Source organism: Chiloscyllium plagiosum, unplaced genomic scaffold, assembly GCF_037043375.1.
Source record: "Chiloscyllium plagiosum isolate Xiang-an unplaced genomic scaffold, Cpla_swu_hap1 HiC_scaffold_27, whole genome shotgun sequence".
NCBI classification, from domain to species: Eukaryota; Metazoa; Chordata; class Chondrichthyes; order Orectolobiformes; family Hemiscylliidae; genus Chiloscyllium; species Chiloscyllium plagiosum.
Genome location: NW_028270165.1, coordinates 81,931,029 through 81,949,831, shown reverse-complemented (window position 1 = coordinate 81,949,831; position 18,803 = coordinate 81,931,029). Strand labels below are relative to the sequence as shown.

The window sequence follows — 18,803 nt, the reverse complement described above, 5'->3', positions numbered from 1 at the left end:
GATACTGCAACAGGCTCATTTGCAAGCATTAGCTTTTGGAGCACTGCTCCTTCATCAGGTGGTTGTGTCTTATGATCCTGCTCCACAAACACCCCATGAAGGAGCAGCGCTCCGAAAGCTTGTGCTTCCCGTGTCATTGAGAGATTTTTAACTTTATGTACCAGAACCCCTCCACGCCGCCCCGCCCCCCATGAATCTGTTCTAGAACACGATGCAGGGCCCTACCATTAACTGTACAAGTCCTGCCCTTCCTTGTTTTAGCAAAATGCAACCCCTTGCCTTTGTCTGGCACTGGCTCAGACACCACACACCCTAACACTTACACCATATCACAGGCTTATACTCCATCTCCCACACACACTTCATTAGCATATATGCACAAACTCGCATGCGCGCACACACACTCTCATGCACACACAGTCACACATAAGTCTATGGGGTGAATTTGCATTTGCAGAATTATATTTGCAGATATATTCAATTTTGATCAAAAAGCACACAAACTGCATGTAATATTTTATAAATTCCTACTTTGGTTAATAGAACCAATCTGATTCAAGATTGGGATACAGACTCGAACCTCACACCTTTTACGCAGTATCTGAGCTGAGACGTCACCTATTTTTATAAAACCTTAAACCATCTCGAGAAGGTGAATTAAAAGTAGTTCTGGGGTTTACATATAAATGAACTGAAACCTGCAACCCATGGTAAAAGATGAAAGACTAATCCGCAATCTAGATTTGTTCAATATCTTATCAGTTGCATGACACCGTCAGCTTTTGCTATAAATTCTGTGTCTTATGATTCTGCTCCACAGCTACCTGATGAAGGAGCAGCGCTCCAAAAGCCAGTGCTTCCAAATAAACCAGAAGGAAGATAATCAGGTGTTGTGTGATTTTTAACTTTATCCACCCCACCAGTCCAACATCGGCTCTTCCACATCATTTCCAGTCGACACAGCCCACACCTCCCAGTGATGCCAGGAAACTGTCCAATGACAATGGGATGATGTAGTTCCCGCACTCCTGAAAAATTCATAATTTCTAACAATACTGGCTACTCATTCACTGCTGCAACCAATACACAACATTGGAAACATAGTACAGGAGACTGTCAGAAATGAGCACAACAGGTCAGGCAGCATCTGAGGAGCAGGAAAATCAACATTGCCCGAAAAAAGTAGATTTTCCTTCTGACTAAATTCCAATTCCACCATCTGCTGCGGTGGGAATCGAACCCGGGAGTCCCCGGAAACAGGTTGATAGTCCAGTCGATAATGGCACTTGGCCGTCATTCCTTCAATCCCCCTGCGATGGCACATGGACTCGCTGGTGGCTCCGCAGGTAGGAGGAGCGGGTGAAGGCCTTCCCGCACTCGGGGCAGCGAAAGGGCCTCTTCCCCGTGTGGACCCGCTGGTGCCTCAGCAGGTTAGAGGAATTGCTGAAGGCCTTCCCGCACTCGTGGCATGGGAACGGCCTCTCCCCTGTGTGGACCCGCCGGTGGGTCAGCAGGTTAGTGGAATGCCTGAAGGCCTTCCCACACTCGGGGCAGCTGAAGGGCCTCTCTCCGGTGTGGACCCGCCAGTGGGTCAACAAGTGAGAAGAATACCTGAAGGCCTTCCCACACTCTGTGCAAGGGAACAGCCTCTTCCCAGTGTGGACCTGCTGGTGGCCTAGCAGGTTAGAAGAATTGGTGAAGGCCTTCCAGCACTCAGGGCAGCTGAGGGGCCTTTCCCCCGTGTGGACCTGCTGGAGCCTCAGCAGGGTGGAGGAATTACTGAAGGCCTTCCCGCATTCAGGGCATCTGAAGGGCCTCTCCCCGGTGTGGACCTGCTGGTGCCTCAGCAGGTGGGAAGAATTACTGAAGGCCTTCCCACACTCGGGGCAGCTGAAGGGTCTCTCCCCTGTGTGGACCCACTGGTGGCTCCGCAGGTGGGAGGAATTGCTGAAGGCCTTCCCACATTCAGGGCAGCTGAAGGGCCTCTCCCCCGTGTGGACCCGCTGGTGGGTCAGCAAGTGGGAGGAATTCCTGAAGGCCTTCCCGCACTCGAGGCAGCTGAAGGGCCTCTCCCCTGTGTGGACCCGCCGGTGGGTCAGCAGGCGGGAGGAATTGCTGAAGGCCTTCCCACACTCGAGGCAGCTGAAGGGCCTCTCCCCCGTGTGGACTCGCCAGTGGGTCTGGAGGTTGGAGGCATGGGTAAAGGCCTTCCCACACTCAGGGCAGCTAAAGGGCCTTTCCCCTGTGTGGACTCGCTGGTGGGTCTGGAGGTTGGAGGCCTGGGAAAAGGCCTTCCCACACTTGTGGCAGCTGAAAGGCCTCTCCCCCATGTGGACCCGATGGTGGGTGTGGAGGTTGGTGGAATCGCTGAAGCCCTTCCCACAGACAGGGCAGGGGAATCACCTCTCTCCAGTGTGGCTGTGCCGATGAGTCTCCAAAGCAGACGGGAAACTGACTCCTTTTTTGCAGTCGGCACACTTCCACGGTTTCTCCACGGGGTGGGATTCTTCTGGTTTCTCCATGGCCGGAGCTTCAGCCACACACAAACATGTGCAGAGCCTATTCCCCACTGTGAATTCCTCTTTCCAGGCCATATAACTGCTTGAGGCTCCACACTCAGTGCACTGCAATGGTAGGGTCTCTCATCCAGTCCCACTGATGCTGAAAACGTCCTCAAACAGGAACCAAAACGCTTTGCTCCTTCTGCCAGAATCATAGTTGAAAACCGTTGCGGTCCCGATGGATTGAGTGACTGTCAAAGTGAGGACTGCAGACGCTGGAGAGTCAGATTTGAAAAGTGCAGTGCTGGAAAAGCACAGCAGGTCAGGCAGCATCTGAGGAGCAGGAGAGTCAACATTTTGGGCACAAGGCCTTCATCTGTTGATTTTGAAACTTCCATCTTCAGATCTTCAAATGCTCTGTAAAAAGAGATTACAAAAGCCATCACTGTCAGTGCAGGGTAGAAATTCTGAACAAGGAATTCTACTTTCTGTGGAATATTCTTTTCTTTTGTTATTCCACAAAATTGAAAGCACCATCCCACTCTCTCTCCCCCTCTGTTCTCACTCCACTCTAACTAATTCTCTGAAGGTGCTGATTCAGAATCTTAAAGGGGCAGAAAAGCAAAAACGTCAAGACTGACATCTCTCTGCATTTTGGATAACTCCACAACACTGGGATACAGTTGACAGTGAGCAGGTCTGATTCTGGGAAGCAAACATAAGTGTGTCAATTCATGGGGTAACCTGCAATGCAGCTATTTGTGGAACAAAATGGTTAACGTCCCCAGGAAGGTGGGAGCAAATTGAGACATCAAGACATTAACACCGACACACGTCAGTGAAACTCTTCTGCTCCCAGTCAGGGCAAAACATCTTTGAAAGCTGCTCTGAAAGCCCAGTCTTCACAACCACACTTCTGCTTTCACCAAAGATAATTAGAGTCATACAGCACGGAAACAGACCCTTTGGCCCAACTTGTCCGAGCTGACCAGATATCCTACATTAATCTCGCCACATTTGCCATCACCTGGCCCCTATATGGGCTGGGTGCTGGCAGCTGGGACTAAATTGGGTTGGCTATCTGTTCGGCAAGAATGAGTTGGACCAAAGGATCTGTTTCCGTGCTGCACATCTCTATGACTCCAGTCGCATTTGCCATCACTTGGCCCCGATCCACTGAACCCTTCGTATTCATACACCCAACCAAGTGCCTTTTAACTGCTGGAATTGTACCAGAACCCACCACCTCGTCTGGCAGCTCATTCCATAACTGCACCACCCTCTCCATCAAAAAAGTTTCCCCTAAGATCTCTTTTACATCTCTCCACCCCGGCCTTACCGGAAACCTCTTACCCTCTCGTTCTGGACTCCCCCATCCGAAAGAAAAGACCTTGAGTATTGACCCTATCCATGCCCCTCAGGATTCTATAAAATGTCTGTAATGTCACCCTTCAGACTTTGGGGAAAACAGCCCCACCCCATCCTTCCATCCCTCCTCGTCCAGGTAATTAAGACACATACCTGAGTTTGCAGAATCTGCTCCCTCCCTGGATTCACTCCAGCTGCTGCAAGTGAACAGATTTCCACCCCTCCCCTCTCTCGCCTTCCCAGGATGAACAGTTCCTCCAGAGGGAGGGAGTTTCACTCTGAAACTGACAGGGCCACTTCCGCACATTGTGACGCCATCAATGGGTCGGGGGTGGGGGAGGGTATGGGAGACGGGGCAAGAGAAAGGGGTGGGACGAGATGCGGGGCTCGGCCGGAAGCGGGACCCCGCACTCCGCCTGCGCTGCCCTGCACAGTTTGCAGAAATTCCTTCCCTTCAGAGAAACGCCAGTGTAGAAGCAGGCCACTCGGCGCAACGAGTCCGCACCGACCCTCCAAAGGGTAACTCACCCTCAACCATTCCCCTAGCCTTTTTGCACAAAACTGTTCGAAATGGGGTAAAGTGTTGTTTTTGCAGATGTAGAAAAAGCATACAGAAAAGGGGTACAGCAAGAGAACTATTAACCCTGCAGGTATTTAGGGACTTTTCAGTGTATAATTGTGGTTAATTAAATGCTAACATTGGTGTGTAATTACGATAACAAAAAGTTCTTTTTGTAAAATTATGCTTTCAGCAAAAAGCTGAGATAACTGAAATGCTTGAGCTACACAAAACGATACAAGTTAATGAAATGTCCGAGGATGGAATGTACCAGCAGAATTGATACAAAATGTGAAACCAGACCTTGACAAAATAAATGAATGTGTCAGCATTTACAGAAAGGATGGTTGCCAACCTGGGGAAGGGGGAAGTAATAAGGGTGGAGTGCAGCTGGGCAGTGGTCTGGCACAGTAAGAGAGATTGGGTAATTAGGAGTCTGGAGAGACGCCCTCACTCAGCTCAAAGGGTATAACTGTACACTAACCTGAGTTCTAATTTGCTCATTTGCTTCTGCATTTGATGATCTTTCGTGCAAGATCGTAGAATAAATTGTCTTGTTTCCAGTTTTGGTGATCTCGTCTAAATTTTATTAAACTTGTTTCTAAAAGATTCCGGGATCCCAAGCTTCGGTCGCTCGGCATTCTTGGAGAAACGGAGAAGGTGCATCTCGCTGATTTCGGCGATCTCTAGTTTCCCCTTGTTGCCGAGACATCTCTGGGCGAGTGCGATCCGGACTGGGAGACCCTGGAGACAGGACGGGCAGACACGATGCAGCGGAGTCGGTCGGGTAACTCTTGCGCACAATACCCGGGTAAGAAAAAGGTCTTAAATAAGTATTATCTGGGTGACTGGGGTAGGCAGCGGGTTTTGTTTTGTCAGTCTTTGCCACGAGCGAGGCGCACTAAGACACGGTGGGTTGGTCGGGTAACTCTTCTGGACTTAAGACCCACATTCGCGGGCGACCAGGATTTGCAGCTTTACTTGCTGTTTTGCCGCGGTGCGAAGGGCACTAAGACGTGGTGGTTCAGTCAGGTTACTCTTGTGTACATAAGACGCGGATAAAGGTAAATTTCGGGCGACCTCGATTGACAACGTATTTTGCTGTCTGGTATTGCCGCGGGATGGGGTGCGCATTCGACCAAGTAACATATGTGCACAGACCAAGGTATGAAAATTGACCTTTAAGTTCTACCTTGGTGGTTGGTTCCGTACGAGAAGTACGGGGGAATTGGCAACTTAAAGAAATAGAGAATAAAAGTCTTTAATCGGCTAGGTTAATCTAACAAGTAAGGTGTCTAACTGATTCGATCACCCAGCCTTAGACCGGTTATTAAGAAGGGAAACCCCCACGCGGAGATTAGGACCCTGAAGTGGGTGTGGAAGAAGGTAACACCGAACTTCAGAGAGGTTAAAAAAATTATATAAAGAAAACGGCCGAGTATTAAAATGGGAAATAAGAATAGCAATTTAGATGTAGAAGGGGACATGAGAGGGACGTTCGAGGACCACATCCCAATGGACAGTCCTTTAGGAAAAATGTTAAGAGATTGGAAGTACAATCCTCGGACGCGAGGAAAGGATAAAAAAACAAAAAGATTAAATGTCAATGAAAAACAGCCTTCCAGTCAGGAGGAATCAGATCATGCTTCGTATCAGAAGGGCTAGTAGCTGAAGGGCTACTGAGGGTGCACTTCGTAACTAACTTATGGCAGACGCCCAGAAAAATATTCAAAAGCTAGAGGAGTCGTTGCGGGAAACTCAAAGTGTCTGTGAGACATGGTGTCTGTGTGTGTGTGTGAGAGAGAGAGAGAGAGAAAAGAGCTGTACAGCTAGTAGAAAGTTTAACCCTTTGTGATTCAGTGTGAATGCACATTTGTTTGTTGGTGATTGAATGTTCCCTGGAGCTTGAGACCCAGGACTGTTTTGAGTCTGATTTCTATTATGGAAATTTTAACATGATTTATTTTAAGGTAAAGGATTTTGCAAGATTACGAAATAAAATGTTCTTTTTACAGGTCATGACTGCCTTACTATCAGTTTCTAACTAATCCCTTTTATCCTTACATAAAAGCGATTTATGGAAGACAGTTGAAGTTTTAACTTGAATAGACAAATCCTTTTAAGGCAGCTCTGGTTATTTCACGACCTATAGCATTGTAATTGAGCAATGACTGATCAGGACTACTTGGGAGGACGAGTTTTGGATTTGAATCAGGGGACTGTTACCGGGTGATTGTGGTGGATTTCAGAGTTGGGAACTGTGTGCATTTTGCATTTTGAATATTAAACACTGAATAAAAGAATTTATAATATATAAATATATATTTACAAGTAAGATTCCAAAATGTATAGTTAGGAACAGGCTTTAAAGAAAAGCAAGCATCAATTGATAAATTGTATTTGAGATTACAGGGAGCAAGAAAAATTGCAATATTTCCTTGAAAGAATCAAGGTTTAAACAAAACATTGGGTGAGGAGATGTTACAAAAGGGAGGAGAAAGGATCGGGGAGGAGATGTTAAGGGGTCTGGTAGACAGGAACAAGGAACAAAGTGGAAATCCCCACAGGCGGGATGTTATTACTGTGGAAAGACAGGTCACTTTAAGAGAGAGTGTCCAGATCCGAAAAAGGAAGTAAAGGCAGTGTCGTTTATGAACTTTGATGAAAAATAGGGGTGTCAGGAGTTCCTGCCCCCGGGGACCCACCAGGAACTCTTGATAAATTTAAAATGGTACCTTACAAAGAGGACGTAGTTTTCCTAGTCAATATGGGGACAGCAAGGTCATCCTTAAATTTTAAGCCCAAGGGAGTGGGAACCAAAACAAAAGTTAATTGGATTATGGCAACAGGTTTGTGATGAGAGGCACGAAGAATCAGTTTTGCGTTCATGATGAGATATTGCTACCAAATTGGGGATTTAATTAACTGAAAAAGGTGCTATTGAATCTGTTGAGGTTCTTATAAATGAATGCGCTTGAGCAAAAATATATAATTAATAATTAATATTTATAATAATTCAATTGTGTTAGCCTGAATCAATATTAATTGGCAGGATTCCTTCATACATTCTCAGTGACCTGTCATATTGATTCATGGTTAATTTAAAACATGACTGCATTAATTCATTGTTAATTAAAGAATGGAAAACTACATGACTGGCCAGTGTGTGTGCAGGCAGTGGTAGCAATAGCCTTATTGGTAGAGGAGAGTCAGAAACTTACTTTTAGGGGAGCCTTAGTAGTTAGCACCCCACATCAGGTACGGTCAGGAGAAGAAAGGGGCATGATTAGAAGAGCTGCTCTGAGGGAATGGAAAAGAGACATCCGGTGGGTGAGGGAGTGATACCAGCCAAAAACAAATTCCCCAATGTGGACCCACATGGGAAGGGTATGGATGAACATGATAGAGGAAAAATGAGGGACTTACGAGAAATGGTCATTTTGGGTATTAAAGAAGCAGCACCTAAATCTCAGAATTCTTTTAAAGCTTTTGAAGTAAGACAGGAAAAGGAGGAAGCCCTGTCATCCTTTTTACAGAGATTAAAAGACGCCACTAGAAAATATTCGGGAATGAATCCCGATGATCCGGTAGCACAGGGACTTTTAAAGGTCCAATTTGTGACTAAATCATGGCGGACATACAAAAGAAATTACAGAAATTAGAAGGCTGGAGTGAAAAACAGATAGAAGATCTATTATATGAGGCACAGAAAGTGTATGTGAAAAGGGAAGAGGAGAAACAAAAACAAAAAGCTAAAATAATGGTTGCAGCAGTTGAAGAAATTACGATAGACAATGTCCAAGGTTAAGACGACAAAGAGAAGCGGTATCATTGATGATTTTTGATGAAGATTAGGGGAGTCAGGGGTTCCCTCCTCCTGTGACCCACCGGGAACCCTTGATAAATTTAAAGGTGGGACCTGAAAGAGAGGAAACAGTGTTCTTAGTGGATACGGGAGCAGCACGATCATCCCTAAGCTTTAGACCTAGCGGTGTTAAATTAACTAACAAAGGTCTCAAGGTTTCTGGAGTAAAAGGCAAAGAATTCTTAAATCAGAATGCAGGACAATGGCTCACAGACTCTAGGATCTTGTAATATGAGACAATCTTAATAGAACAGGATGACCTTGTGTTAGTCACAGACAGTTGCTTGAATCCAGCTGCATTGCTGTGGCAGAAAGAGGGGGGTAGCCCCTGTCAATCCAGAATATGACTGTCTTGATATTACTGAATATCAGACTAAGTGCGAATGAACTTAAGAGACGTACCGTTGCATGCGGGAGCTCGGTTGTTTATTGATGGGTCCTTCCGGCTGATTGAGGGTAAAAAGCACAATGAATATACTGTAGTAGACGGGATAGAGGGAAGCATTATCGAGGCTGAAAGACTGCCTAACGGCTGGTCAGAGTTCAATGATAAGTTTTTAAAGAACTATACTGTGGCGCTCGGCTCTTCTTTGTCTATTCTTAGGAATAAAGGCCTGTTGGTACAGACACTGCCCTCGAGTTTGCAGTACATCGAATACACCCGGGTGATTGGGTCCTGATCAAGACCTGGAAAGATACCAAACTGCACCCGTGCTGGGAGGGACCATTCCTAACCCTCCTGACTAGTGAAACAGCTATTCGGACTGCTGAGAAAGGGTGGAGTCATCACACTTGCGTTAAAGGTCCTGTGAATGCCCCAAAGGCGGAGTGGCACGCTCATCCTACAGACAACCCTCTGAAAGTTAAGAAAGAAAGAATGAACGGAGACAAAAGAAAGGGCTGTGTGACACCTAAAATGTTAAGACAGGACGGTAGGCAGAGTTCAGAGATGGGTAGATACTGGTATAGTATTGTAATGTTAGTAGTACTAACTATTCAAGGAAATGCAAAAAATCACTTCACTACGCTGTGCCAGAATTATGCTAAACAAGAGGGACTTGCCGACTGTTGGGTCTGTGCAGAGGTCCCACACCATGGCAAATCTGGGATCCCACCTCAATAATATTGCTCACTAAAAAAGAAGTATACGATGCACAATAATTTGATGTGGGTTCAAATAATACAAAGTGGAGGTTTGAAAGAAGCAAATATAGCTTTGCGGGATGGCTCCCAAGGCCAGCTCCAAAACATCAGGGCACTATTGATAGTCTTAGAATTTCCCCACCGAAAGGAGCAGTAAATACCACCTGTTTCTGTAATCAGAATGATGCTGCACCTTTCCAACTGGGAAAATCATCTTGTGTCCACACCAGTCAAGCCACTGCCACGACCACTCCCCAAATATTAAACGGAACATATTGGGTATGCGGTCTGAAGGCCTATCCATTTATTCCCGGGGAAAAATATGTTTGTGTAATCAAATGTGTCATGTTATGAAGTTGACGAAACACTTCCCCAAAACCAGAAAGGTTGGAGTGGCTGCTGTTACCTCGCTTATATAGTCCCTCACCTCCGAATAGAAAAGCATGAGCCCAACCTGAGAAAGGAGGGGGGGATAAGACGCAAGACCAGAGAGGTCTCAGAAGGAGACCGTCTACTGTGGACACTACTCCCAATACGGCACTACAAGGGCAGGGGTGGAAATACAGAAATAGCGGCTGCCCTTGAAAATTTAATTAATGATACCACCGGCGCAATGGGAGAAACTCAATCCCAAATATCGGCCTAACCACTGAAATGATTGCCACAAGACTGACAGCTTTACAGAATCAAATGGCTTTAGACTATCTTTTGGCCGAAAAAGGGGGAACCTGTGCTCTGATTGGTAAAGAATGCTGCACCTTCATCCCAGACACCTCTTCCATAGTGGAAGATAAGGTGGAAATAGTAAAGAAAAAGATAAGCAATAAGAGAAATTGAAGATGAACTCCAAAAAGATGAAGGATGGGGATGGGGTAACTGGAGATTGACCGGGTGGGAAAACGGTTAGTGAATTTAGGCATTTATGTGCTACTAATAATTGTAGGTTTACTGATAGGGTTTAATGTGTTAAAATGGATAATGACTAAGCTGGTAATGTCTTTGGGAGGACAACAACCAATAATGGTACAAACTTAGAAGGACAGAAATGACTAGATTGTGAACCTCGACATCATAGGGTGAAAAGAGGGCAGAACATAAGATTGCAAAAACAACAAATGGTTAAGAAAAGAAATGGGGGAATTGTTAGAAATGGGTAAAGTATTGTTTTTGCAGATATAGAAAAAGCATACAGGAAAGGGGTACAGCAAGAGAACTATTAACCCTGCAGGTATTTAGGGACTTTTCAGTGTATTATTGTGGTTAATTAAATGCTAACATTGGTGTGTAATTACTATAACAAAAAGTTCTTTTTGTAAAATTATGCTTTCAGCAAAAAGCTGAGATAACCGAAATGCTTGAGCTATACAAAACGATACAAGTTAATGAAATGTCCGAGGATGGAATGTACCAGCAGAATTGATACAAAATGTTAAACCAGATCTTGACAAAATAAATGTATGTGTCGGCATTTACAGAAAGGAAGGTTGCCAACCTGGGGAAGGGGGAAGTAATAAGGATGGAGTGCAGCTGGGCAGTGGTCTGGTACAGTAAGAGAGATTGGGTAATTAGGAGTCTGGAGAGATGCCCTCACTCAGCTCAAAGGGTATAACTGTACACTAACCTAAGTTCTAATATGCTCATTTGCTTCTGCATTTGATGCCCTTTCTTGCAAGATCGTAGAATAAATTGTCTTGTTTCCAGTTTTGGTGGTCTCGTCTAAATTTTATTAAACTTGTTTCTAACAATACTAACGCTCCTGACGAATACACCTAACCTGCACATCCCTGGGCACTATGGGTAATTTAGAACTGCCAATCCACCCTAACCTGCACATCCATACACACCATGGATAATTTTGTATTGCAAATCCCCCCCTAAAATGGATAAAATTAAAAATCACACAACACCAGGTTGGAGACCAACACGTTTGTTTGAAAGCACTAGCATTTGGAGCGCTGCTCCTTCATTCGGTGGTTGTCGAGAATAAGGTCATAAGACATAGAATTTATGGAAAAACATGACAGTGTCCACGTCATTGAAATGACATGTTGAACAAACCTGGATTGTTCAGTCTTTCATCTTTTCGATTGGGTTGCAGGCATCATTAACATGCAAATCCCAGAACTACCTGTAAGGCACCTTCTCAAGAGAACTTAAAGTTTTATAACAAAAAGTGACAGATCTGAAAATGTGTTGCTGGAAAAGCGCAGCAGGTCAGGCAGCATCCAGGGAACAGGAGAATCGACGTTTCGGGCATAAGCCCTTCTTCAGGAAGGGCTTCTGTCCGAAACATCGATTCTCCTGTTCCCTGGATGCTGCCTGACCTGCTGCACTTTTCCAGCAACACATTTTCAGCTCTGATCTCCAGCATCTGCAGTCCTCACTTTCTCCCCAACAAAAAGTGACATTTTAGCCCAGCTCTGCAAGTGAAGTGTAGTGCGGTGCGGTGTGGTCATGAGAGAGAGAAAATGTCTATTTCCATCCTGTATGTCTCTACCTATTTGAGAACAGATGCCTTACTTCTGTTGGTGTAAGTATTGTTGTAAATCATAGCTGGGTACTAATAGTTAGATATAAGCGGGAAGAGAATTCCTCAAATAGGGCAGTATAAGAATCCTGGGAGAGCCCTATTTCTGGGTTACTTGCTAATGAACAAACATTAAACACAAGCACCTACTTATTTCAAATTTGGTTTCATTTTTCTTGTGTGATTCCCTGCTGTGACTACACTGTGCCTGGATGGTTGACAGGCTGGGAGATTGTGGGTTGGGGCTTGATTGACTGAATGTTTTATTGTTCCAGAAGGTGTAGAAGGGAACAGGGAGATCAACAGAGGACAGAGAAATCAGGACCTGAAATCTGAGCTGACACCAGACTACCCTGTGATCAGTGCTTTGATTAGCAGTGCCAACCCTCCACCTTTACCTAACTTCCCATTTGAGGACACCCTCAATATTCAGGATCCAATCCTTGTCATCCTGAAGCCATGTCTCTGTAGGAGTGTCAGATTGCAATTATTCACTTCAATGTATGTAGTCAATTCATTCACTTTTGTTACAATGCAGCACACATTTAGACACACCATTTTTAGTTTCAATTTTTGTGATCTTTAGAGTCTAGTTTTGATTGCTGGTACATTTACTCTCCTTGTCCCTTTCAACTGTTCTCTGATGTTCATTTTCCACATTACTACATTAGTCACTGGCCTTGATTTGGATTAGCCATAATGTCCAGGGACGTGCAGGTTAGGTGGGTTAGCCATGGGAAATGCAGGGTTATAGTTTCAGAGTAATAGAAGCAGGAGTAGGCCATTTGGCCCATTCAGCCGCTCCGCCATTCATTTAGATCAGGGCTGATCTATCCATTCTCTCAGCTCCTCCTCCCTGCATTATTCCAACTACCCTTAATTCCCCTACCATTGCAAAAACCCATCCAACTGTGTCTTAAATATACTTAATGAAGCTGCCTTCACTGCTTCTTTGGGCAGAGAATTCCAAAGATTCACTACTCTCCAGGAAAAGCAGTTCCTCCTCATCTCTGTCCTAAATTTACTCCTCCTAATCTTGAGGCCTGGTTTCATTCACCAGCAGAAATTACTCAATAGGTAGAGCATCATCCCCACAGTGCAATGAATTCCCACTTTCCACCAAAATCCTGGATGCAACTCATTCAGTTGCTGTCTCACAAATGCAAGATTTCATTGTAACTTCTTCTGTTCCCATTAAGGGCAAAACATCTTTGAAAGCTGCTCTGAAACTCCAGCCTTCACAATCACACTTCTGCTTTCACCAAAGATTAGAGTCATACAGCACGGAAACAGCCCATTTGGTCCAACTTGTCCGGCCAAACAGATATCCTAAATCAACCTAATCCAATTTGCCTGCATGTGGCTCATATCCCTCAAAACCCTTCCTTTTCATGTACCCATCCAAATGCCTTTTAAAATTCTCCCTCACCTCAAACAAAAACTTTGTAGTTTTGGACCTTTCTACTTTGGCAAAAGTAACTTGGGTATTCACCCTATCCATGCCCCTTACGAACGTCTATAAGGTCACCCTTCAGCCTCCAGTGCTCTAGGGAAAATATCCCCAGTCATTTGAGTCTCTCCCTGTAGCTCGAACCCTCCAACTCTGACAGGAGCCTTAAAAATCTTTTCCGACCCCTTTCAAAGTTTCACAACATCTTTTCTATAACAGGGAGACCAGAAATGAATGCAGTCTTCCAAATGTGGACTCACACAGCTGCAACATGACCTCCCAATTCCTGTACTCTCTGCTCTGACCAATAAAGGAAAGCATACCAAATGCCTTCTTCACTATCCTGTCTACCGGTGACTCCACTTTCAAGGAACTATGAACCTGCACTCTAAGGTCTCTTTGTTCTGCAACACTCCCCTTAACTGTGTCAGTCCTGCCTGGATTGCTTGACCAAAATGCAAACGACACACCTCTTAAACTAATGCAGGGAGGAGGAGCTGAGAGAATGGATAGATCAGCCCTGATCTTAATGAATGGCGGAGCGGCTGGATGGCCCATCAGCTCACCTGATCAATTCTCATTCATAGTGAACTCTGTTTCCTCTCTTATTCCTTTGAAGTTGAAAATCTCCACCCTACACACTCTCTCCATTCTCAGTTTGCTGAACCTCATCCTGAAGGGTCTGCTTCATGCTGATTAACAGGCCCTCACTCAGGGTGGAGAGGGGGTGGGGACCTAATTGAAACAAGGAATACTGAACAGCCTGGACAGAGTGGAATTTGGAAAGCTGTTTCCATTGGTTGGAGGGATTAGAACCAGTGGGCACAGCCTTAGAGTAAAGGGAAGACCTTTCAGCATGGAGATACGGAGAAACTTCTTCAGCCAGACAACGGTGAATCTATGGAATTCACTGCCACAGAAGGCTGTGCAGGCCAGGTCACCGAGGATATTCAAGATTGAGATGGAGACGTTTTTGAGTCTCAAGGTGATGGAGGGTTACGGAGATGAAGTGGGAGAATGTGGCTGAGGAACCTATCAGCCATAATTGAACGGCAGAGCAAACCTTGAATGGTCCAATTTCTGCTCCGATGCCTTATGTTCTCTTGCTGTCCTGGACACACACAGAGCGCATTGGAAGCAGGAGTAGGCTGTTTGGTCTTTCAAGCCTGCACCAACATTCAACAGATTATCGGCAGATTCACAACCATCGAGATGAATAGGTTGGGACTTGTTCACTGGATTACAGGAGGTTTAGAGGTGACCTAACAGAGGTTTATAAAATCAAGAGAGGCAGAGATGAGGTGACCGCTAGTATCCTTTCCCTAAGGTGGGGGTTTCAAGATTAGGCAGCAAATTTGAAGGTGTGAGGAGAAAGGATTTTAAAAAGGCAGGGGGGGCACTTTTCCTTTTACACAGAGTGGTTTGTATGTGGAATGAATGTGGATGCAGGTTGAGTAACAACTTTGAAAAGACATTTGGATAAGTATATGAATAGGAAAGGTTCGGAGGAATATGTGCCAATCACAGGTAGGTGGAATTAGTTTAGTTTGTGAATATAGTCAGCCTTAGACTAGTTTGACTAAAGGGTCTGGTTCTGTTGGTGTCTGACTCTGTAACTGTTCTATACTGGTGTTAAATCATTTACTTGCCTTCTCCCAGAAACATCCACTTCTTTGGTGTTCAAAAATCAGATGAACTCAGCCTTGAATAATATTCAATGACCCCCTAATGCAGGAAGACATCCCCACTTCTGAACTCAATTCCTCTTGTTAATATACCCCTTGCCTTGCTGATTGCTTGCTGCACCTGTCCAGGCAAAAGTGAGGACTGTAGATGCTGGAAATCAGAGTCGAGATTAGAGTGATGCTGGAAAAGCACAGCCGGTCAGGCAGCATCTGAGGAACAGGAAAAATCGACATTTCAGGGAAAAGCTCTTCACCTGCACCTGTCTGACAACTGGCAGTGACTGGTGTAGAAGGATGCTGAGGCCCCTTTGCACATCCACACATCATTCCTGATGAAGTGCTCGGGAACGAAATGTCCACTTTCCTGGTCCTCGGATGCTGCCTGACCTACTGCCTTTTTCCAGCCACACTTTGACTCTAATCTCCCGCATCTGCAGTTCTCACTTGCTCCACATCCCAATATATCACCATTTAAACAATACATCTCCTTTCTGCTTTTTTTTTCACAGCAATGGCTATAACTTCACATTGAGATACTGCATTTATCACGTGTTTGTAAATTGTGGTCTTCTCTACATCGGGAAGACTGAGTGTAACTGGGGAACAGTTTGGCGAGCATCACAGCTGGGTCCACAGAGGCTGACCAGACCTCCCAGTCACCACTCATTTTAGTTCCCCTTCCCACTCCCTTTCTGACAAGAACATCTTAGGCTTCCTCTATTGCCACAACGAACCAAACCGTAAATTGGGGAAACAACACCCCATCTTCTGCCCAGGCAGCCTACAGCCTGTAGGACTCAACATCAAGTTCTCCAATTTCAAATAACCTCCCTTTCCATCCCCCTACTCCCTTCTCAGCCCCGTGCCCCTCATTTCCACTTTTCCCTTTCACTAACCTGATTTCTTCCAGCCATTGACTCATCAGGCCGTACCCTCTCCCTGTCTTCACTTATCCCCACTTTAGCCCCCTGCCCCAGCACCCATCCCCAGTCCTGAAGAAGAGTTACACCCGAAACATCAACTTCTCCACTTCCTGATGCTTCCTGGTTTGCTGTGTCCTTCCATCCTCCTGCCTGTCTATTTTGCCAATTGAGACACACACCTCGACCATGTTTCCATGGGTTCACTCCCTTTCCTTTCAGTTGCTGCAAATCAACAATTGAATCCCAGAATGAAAACGAAACGGAAAAGGGGGCGAGAAAAGAGAGTGCTGTACTCACAGATCTTAGACAGAGGAAGGAATTTGCAGTCTGGGTGAAGCTCAATGTTGATTCAGAAAGAGAGGAGCAGGAGTAACAGCTTCAGAAACTCATTGTCCAACTTCCGCATTCAGACAATGCAGTGGCTCTGATTGGCAGGAGGACCAGTCTCCTTCCGGTCTCCAGGGTTCCCTCCTGGGCCATCAAAGGAAGGTCGCGGGCCTTTTTTTGCGGAACGCGATGAGCATGGCCAGAGTTTTGCTGAGCTGAAAATGTGTTGCTGGAAAAGCGCAGCAGGTCAGGCAACATCCAGGGAACAGGAGAATCGACGTTTCGGGCATATGCCCTTCTTCAGGAATCCAGAGTTTTGCTGATACCGGTGGGCATGTGCACTGCGTTTCTGACACCGGATTACATGCGCAGTATACTCACTGTGGATGCTGGTGTTCCTGTCAGATTTTAAGAGTCCAAATGCCAATGGGTAAAAAAGGGGTAGAGGCACAATTTGTTTTTTCGCTGTGGTTCGACACTTCATTGCTTTTGCATTCTGTCTGGCTGCTCAACTTTTGTATGTCTTTTCACCACGTTGGGGGGCGAGTCCAGAACTGGAGGGCACGGGTTTAGGGTGAGAGGGGAAAGGTTTCTGAGGGGTAACCTTTTTGCACAGACGGTAGTGCGTGTCAGCCAGAGAAAGTGGTGGAGGCTAGTACGTATGATATTTTAAATGCATCTGCATGGGGATATGAATAGGATAGATTCGGAGGGATAAGGGGCCAAATACTGGCAAATGGGGTCACTAGATTAATTCAGGATATCTGTTCGGCATAGACCGAAGGGTATGTTTCTGTGCTCTGTGACGCTATTTCTAGATAGTTGGAACAACTTCATTAGGCCATTCACCCCTTACAGTCAAGATCAGAGTGGTGCTGGAAATGCACAGCAGGTCAGGCAGCATCCAAGGGAGCAGGAAAATCGACGTTTCAGACAAAAGCCTTGAATGCTGCCTGACTTGCTGTGCTTTTCCAGCACCACTTTAATCTCCAGCACCTACAGTCCTCACTTTCGCCCATTCACACCTCCCAGCCTCTCCTGAGCTGTGGCCTGACTATGCTTATTTCAGTGAAAGTTTCAGAAAGATTTCAGCAGCTCTTTGGAAAACTTGAATGTGCTTTCTGACTTTAACAATGTTTCTGAAGATATCATTTTAGGTATTCTCAATTTTGAAGATCAGCATCCAAGGAACAGGAGAATTCCTGAAGAAGGGCTTATGCCCGAAACGTCGATTCTCCTGTTCCTTGGATGCTGCCTGACCTGCTGTGCTTTTCCAGCAACACATTTTCAGCTCTGATCTCCAGCATCTGCAGTCCTCACTTTCTCCATTTCTCACCCTTCCCGACTCCCTGGTAGAGTCATCACCATCCATTTTCTCGGTGTGTGTGTGTCCTTTTGAAGGGCTTGATACAGCAGTCAAAGCTGGTTCGAGGCATGAGAAAGGACGGGTGTGGTGGGGGCTGGGGAGAAAAGAGACAGAATGGATGGGGGACAGAGAGGGAGAAAATGGAAGGGATAGAGAGAAACTGGTGGGGGGGAACCGAGAGAGAATAAGTGGGGTTGATAGAGAGATTGGGCGGGGGAGAGAGAGTGGGCGTGGCGGAGAAGTGGGAGATGGCACAGGGCAGGGTGATACTAGGCACACAGATACACAAGATGATCACTGAGCCATCAGTTGGCCAACTTGACACACAAGATGGCCGCCGGACGACAATACAGAGAGAAACAGCAGAGCTGATGCAGACACTGCCTGGCGCCACCAGAATGCCAGCACAATGGACTCACAACCCAGGTGATTAGTTTAAGGTGGGTGGGGGAGAGAATACACACGAGTAATGAACACTGCCCGCCGAAGTGTCTGGGTCCGGCCAACACCCATTATAGAAGTGCTAACAGCTTGATACAGACTCAATACCAAATGCTAATAGCCAGGGCTGCAGGAATCCCCCTTCTCAGGAAGAGCAATTAGCGCCCATTACTACAACAATGGATTTCCATGCAGACATTGAAATGGACAATGTCTGCACTGAAACTGACAACGACTGTGCGGAAATTAACAAAGGCTGTGCCTGAACTGACAAAGACTACCGAAACTATCAACGATTCTACAAGGATTACCATAAACAAATCATGTTACAAAGACAATAATCTCATCCCTGACCGATTGTATCACAAGATGTATAAAAGTTTCTTGACGTGTGCTCCAGGTCGAGAGAAGTCTCGCAGCTGACACTGTGCTGTTGGTGTTTTTCTCTCCTCGGTGCCCCGGTATTTCCTTGTGCAATAAACTCTGTCATTGAACCTCAATTCTGAATCCGAGCCTGGTGTTCTTCCCCACAACAGGAGAGAGAGAATGGGCGGGGGTGGCAGATGGTGGGGGGAGGGAGAGAGAGAATAGATAGAGAGGAGATGGTGGAGGCCTAGAAGAATAGAAATGGGACAGAGGGTATGGTGA

At 45.7% G+C, this 18,803-nt stretch overlaps 1 protein-coding gene across 1 annotated transcript; it reads right to left on the bottom strand.

Annotated features, from left to right (window-relative positions):
• Positions 1 to 1,301: 1,301 nt before the first annotated feature.
• Positions 1,302 to 2,522, bottom strand: LOC148144705 (uncharacterized). The gene is made up of 3 exons (XM_087975048.1): positions 2,404 to 2,522; positions 1,536 to 2,319; positions 1,302 to 1,451 (listed from the first exon to the last, which is right to left on the bottom strand). The coding sequence occupies exons 1-3, from the start codon at positions 2,520 to 2,522 to the stop codon at positions 1,302 to 1,304; spliced, it is 1,053 nt and encodes a 350-aa protein (XP_087831174.1).
• Positions 2,523 to 18,803: the final 16,281 nt, after the last annotated feature.

What these genes read in the sequence shown, in the direction of transcription:
- LOC148144705 (XM_087975048.1), bottom strand. Translation starts at nt 2,522, where the DNA reads ATGGAGAAACCAGAAGAATCCCACCCCGTGGAGAAACCGTGGAAGTGT. An exon ending in CACAGCCACACTGGAGAGAG is followed by an intron (nt 2,320 to 2,403) that starts GTGATTCCCCTG and finishes CATGGGGGAGAG; the next exon opens with GCCTTTCAGCTGCCACAAGT. An exon ending in GCTGCCCCGAGTGTGGGAAG is followed by an intron (nt 1,452 to 1,535) that starts GCCTTCAGGCAT and finishes GAGTGCGGGAAG; the next exon opens with GCCTTCAGCAATTCCTCTAA.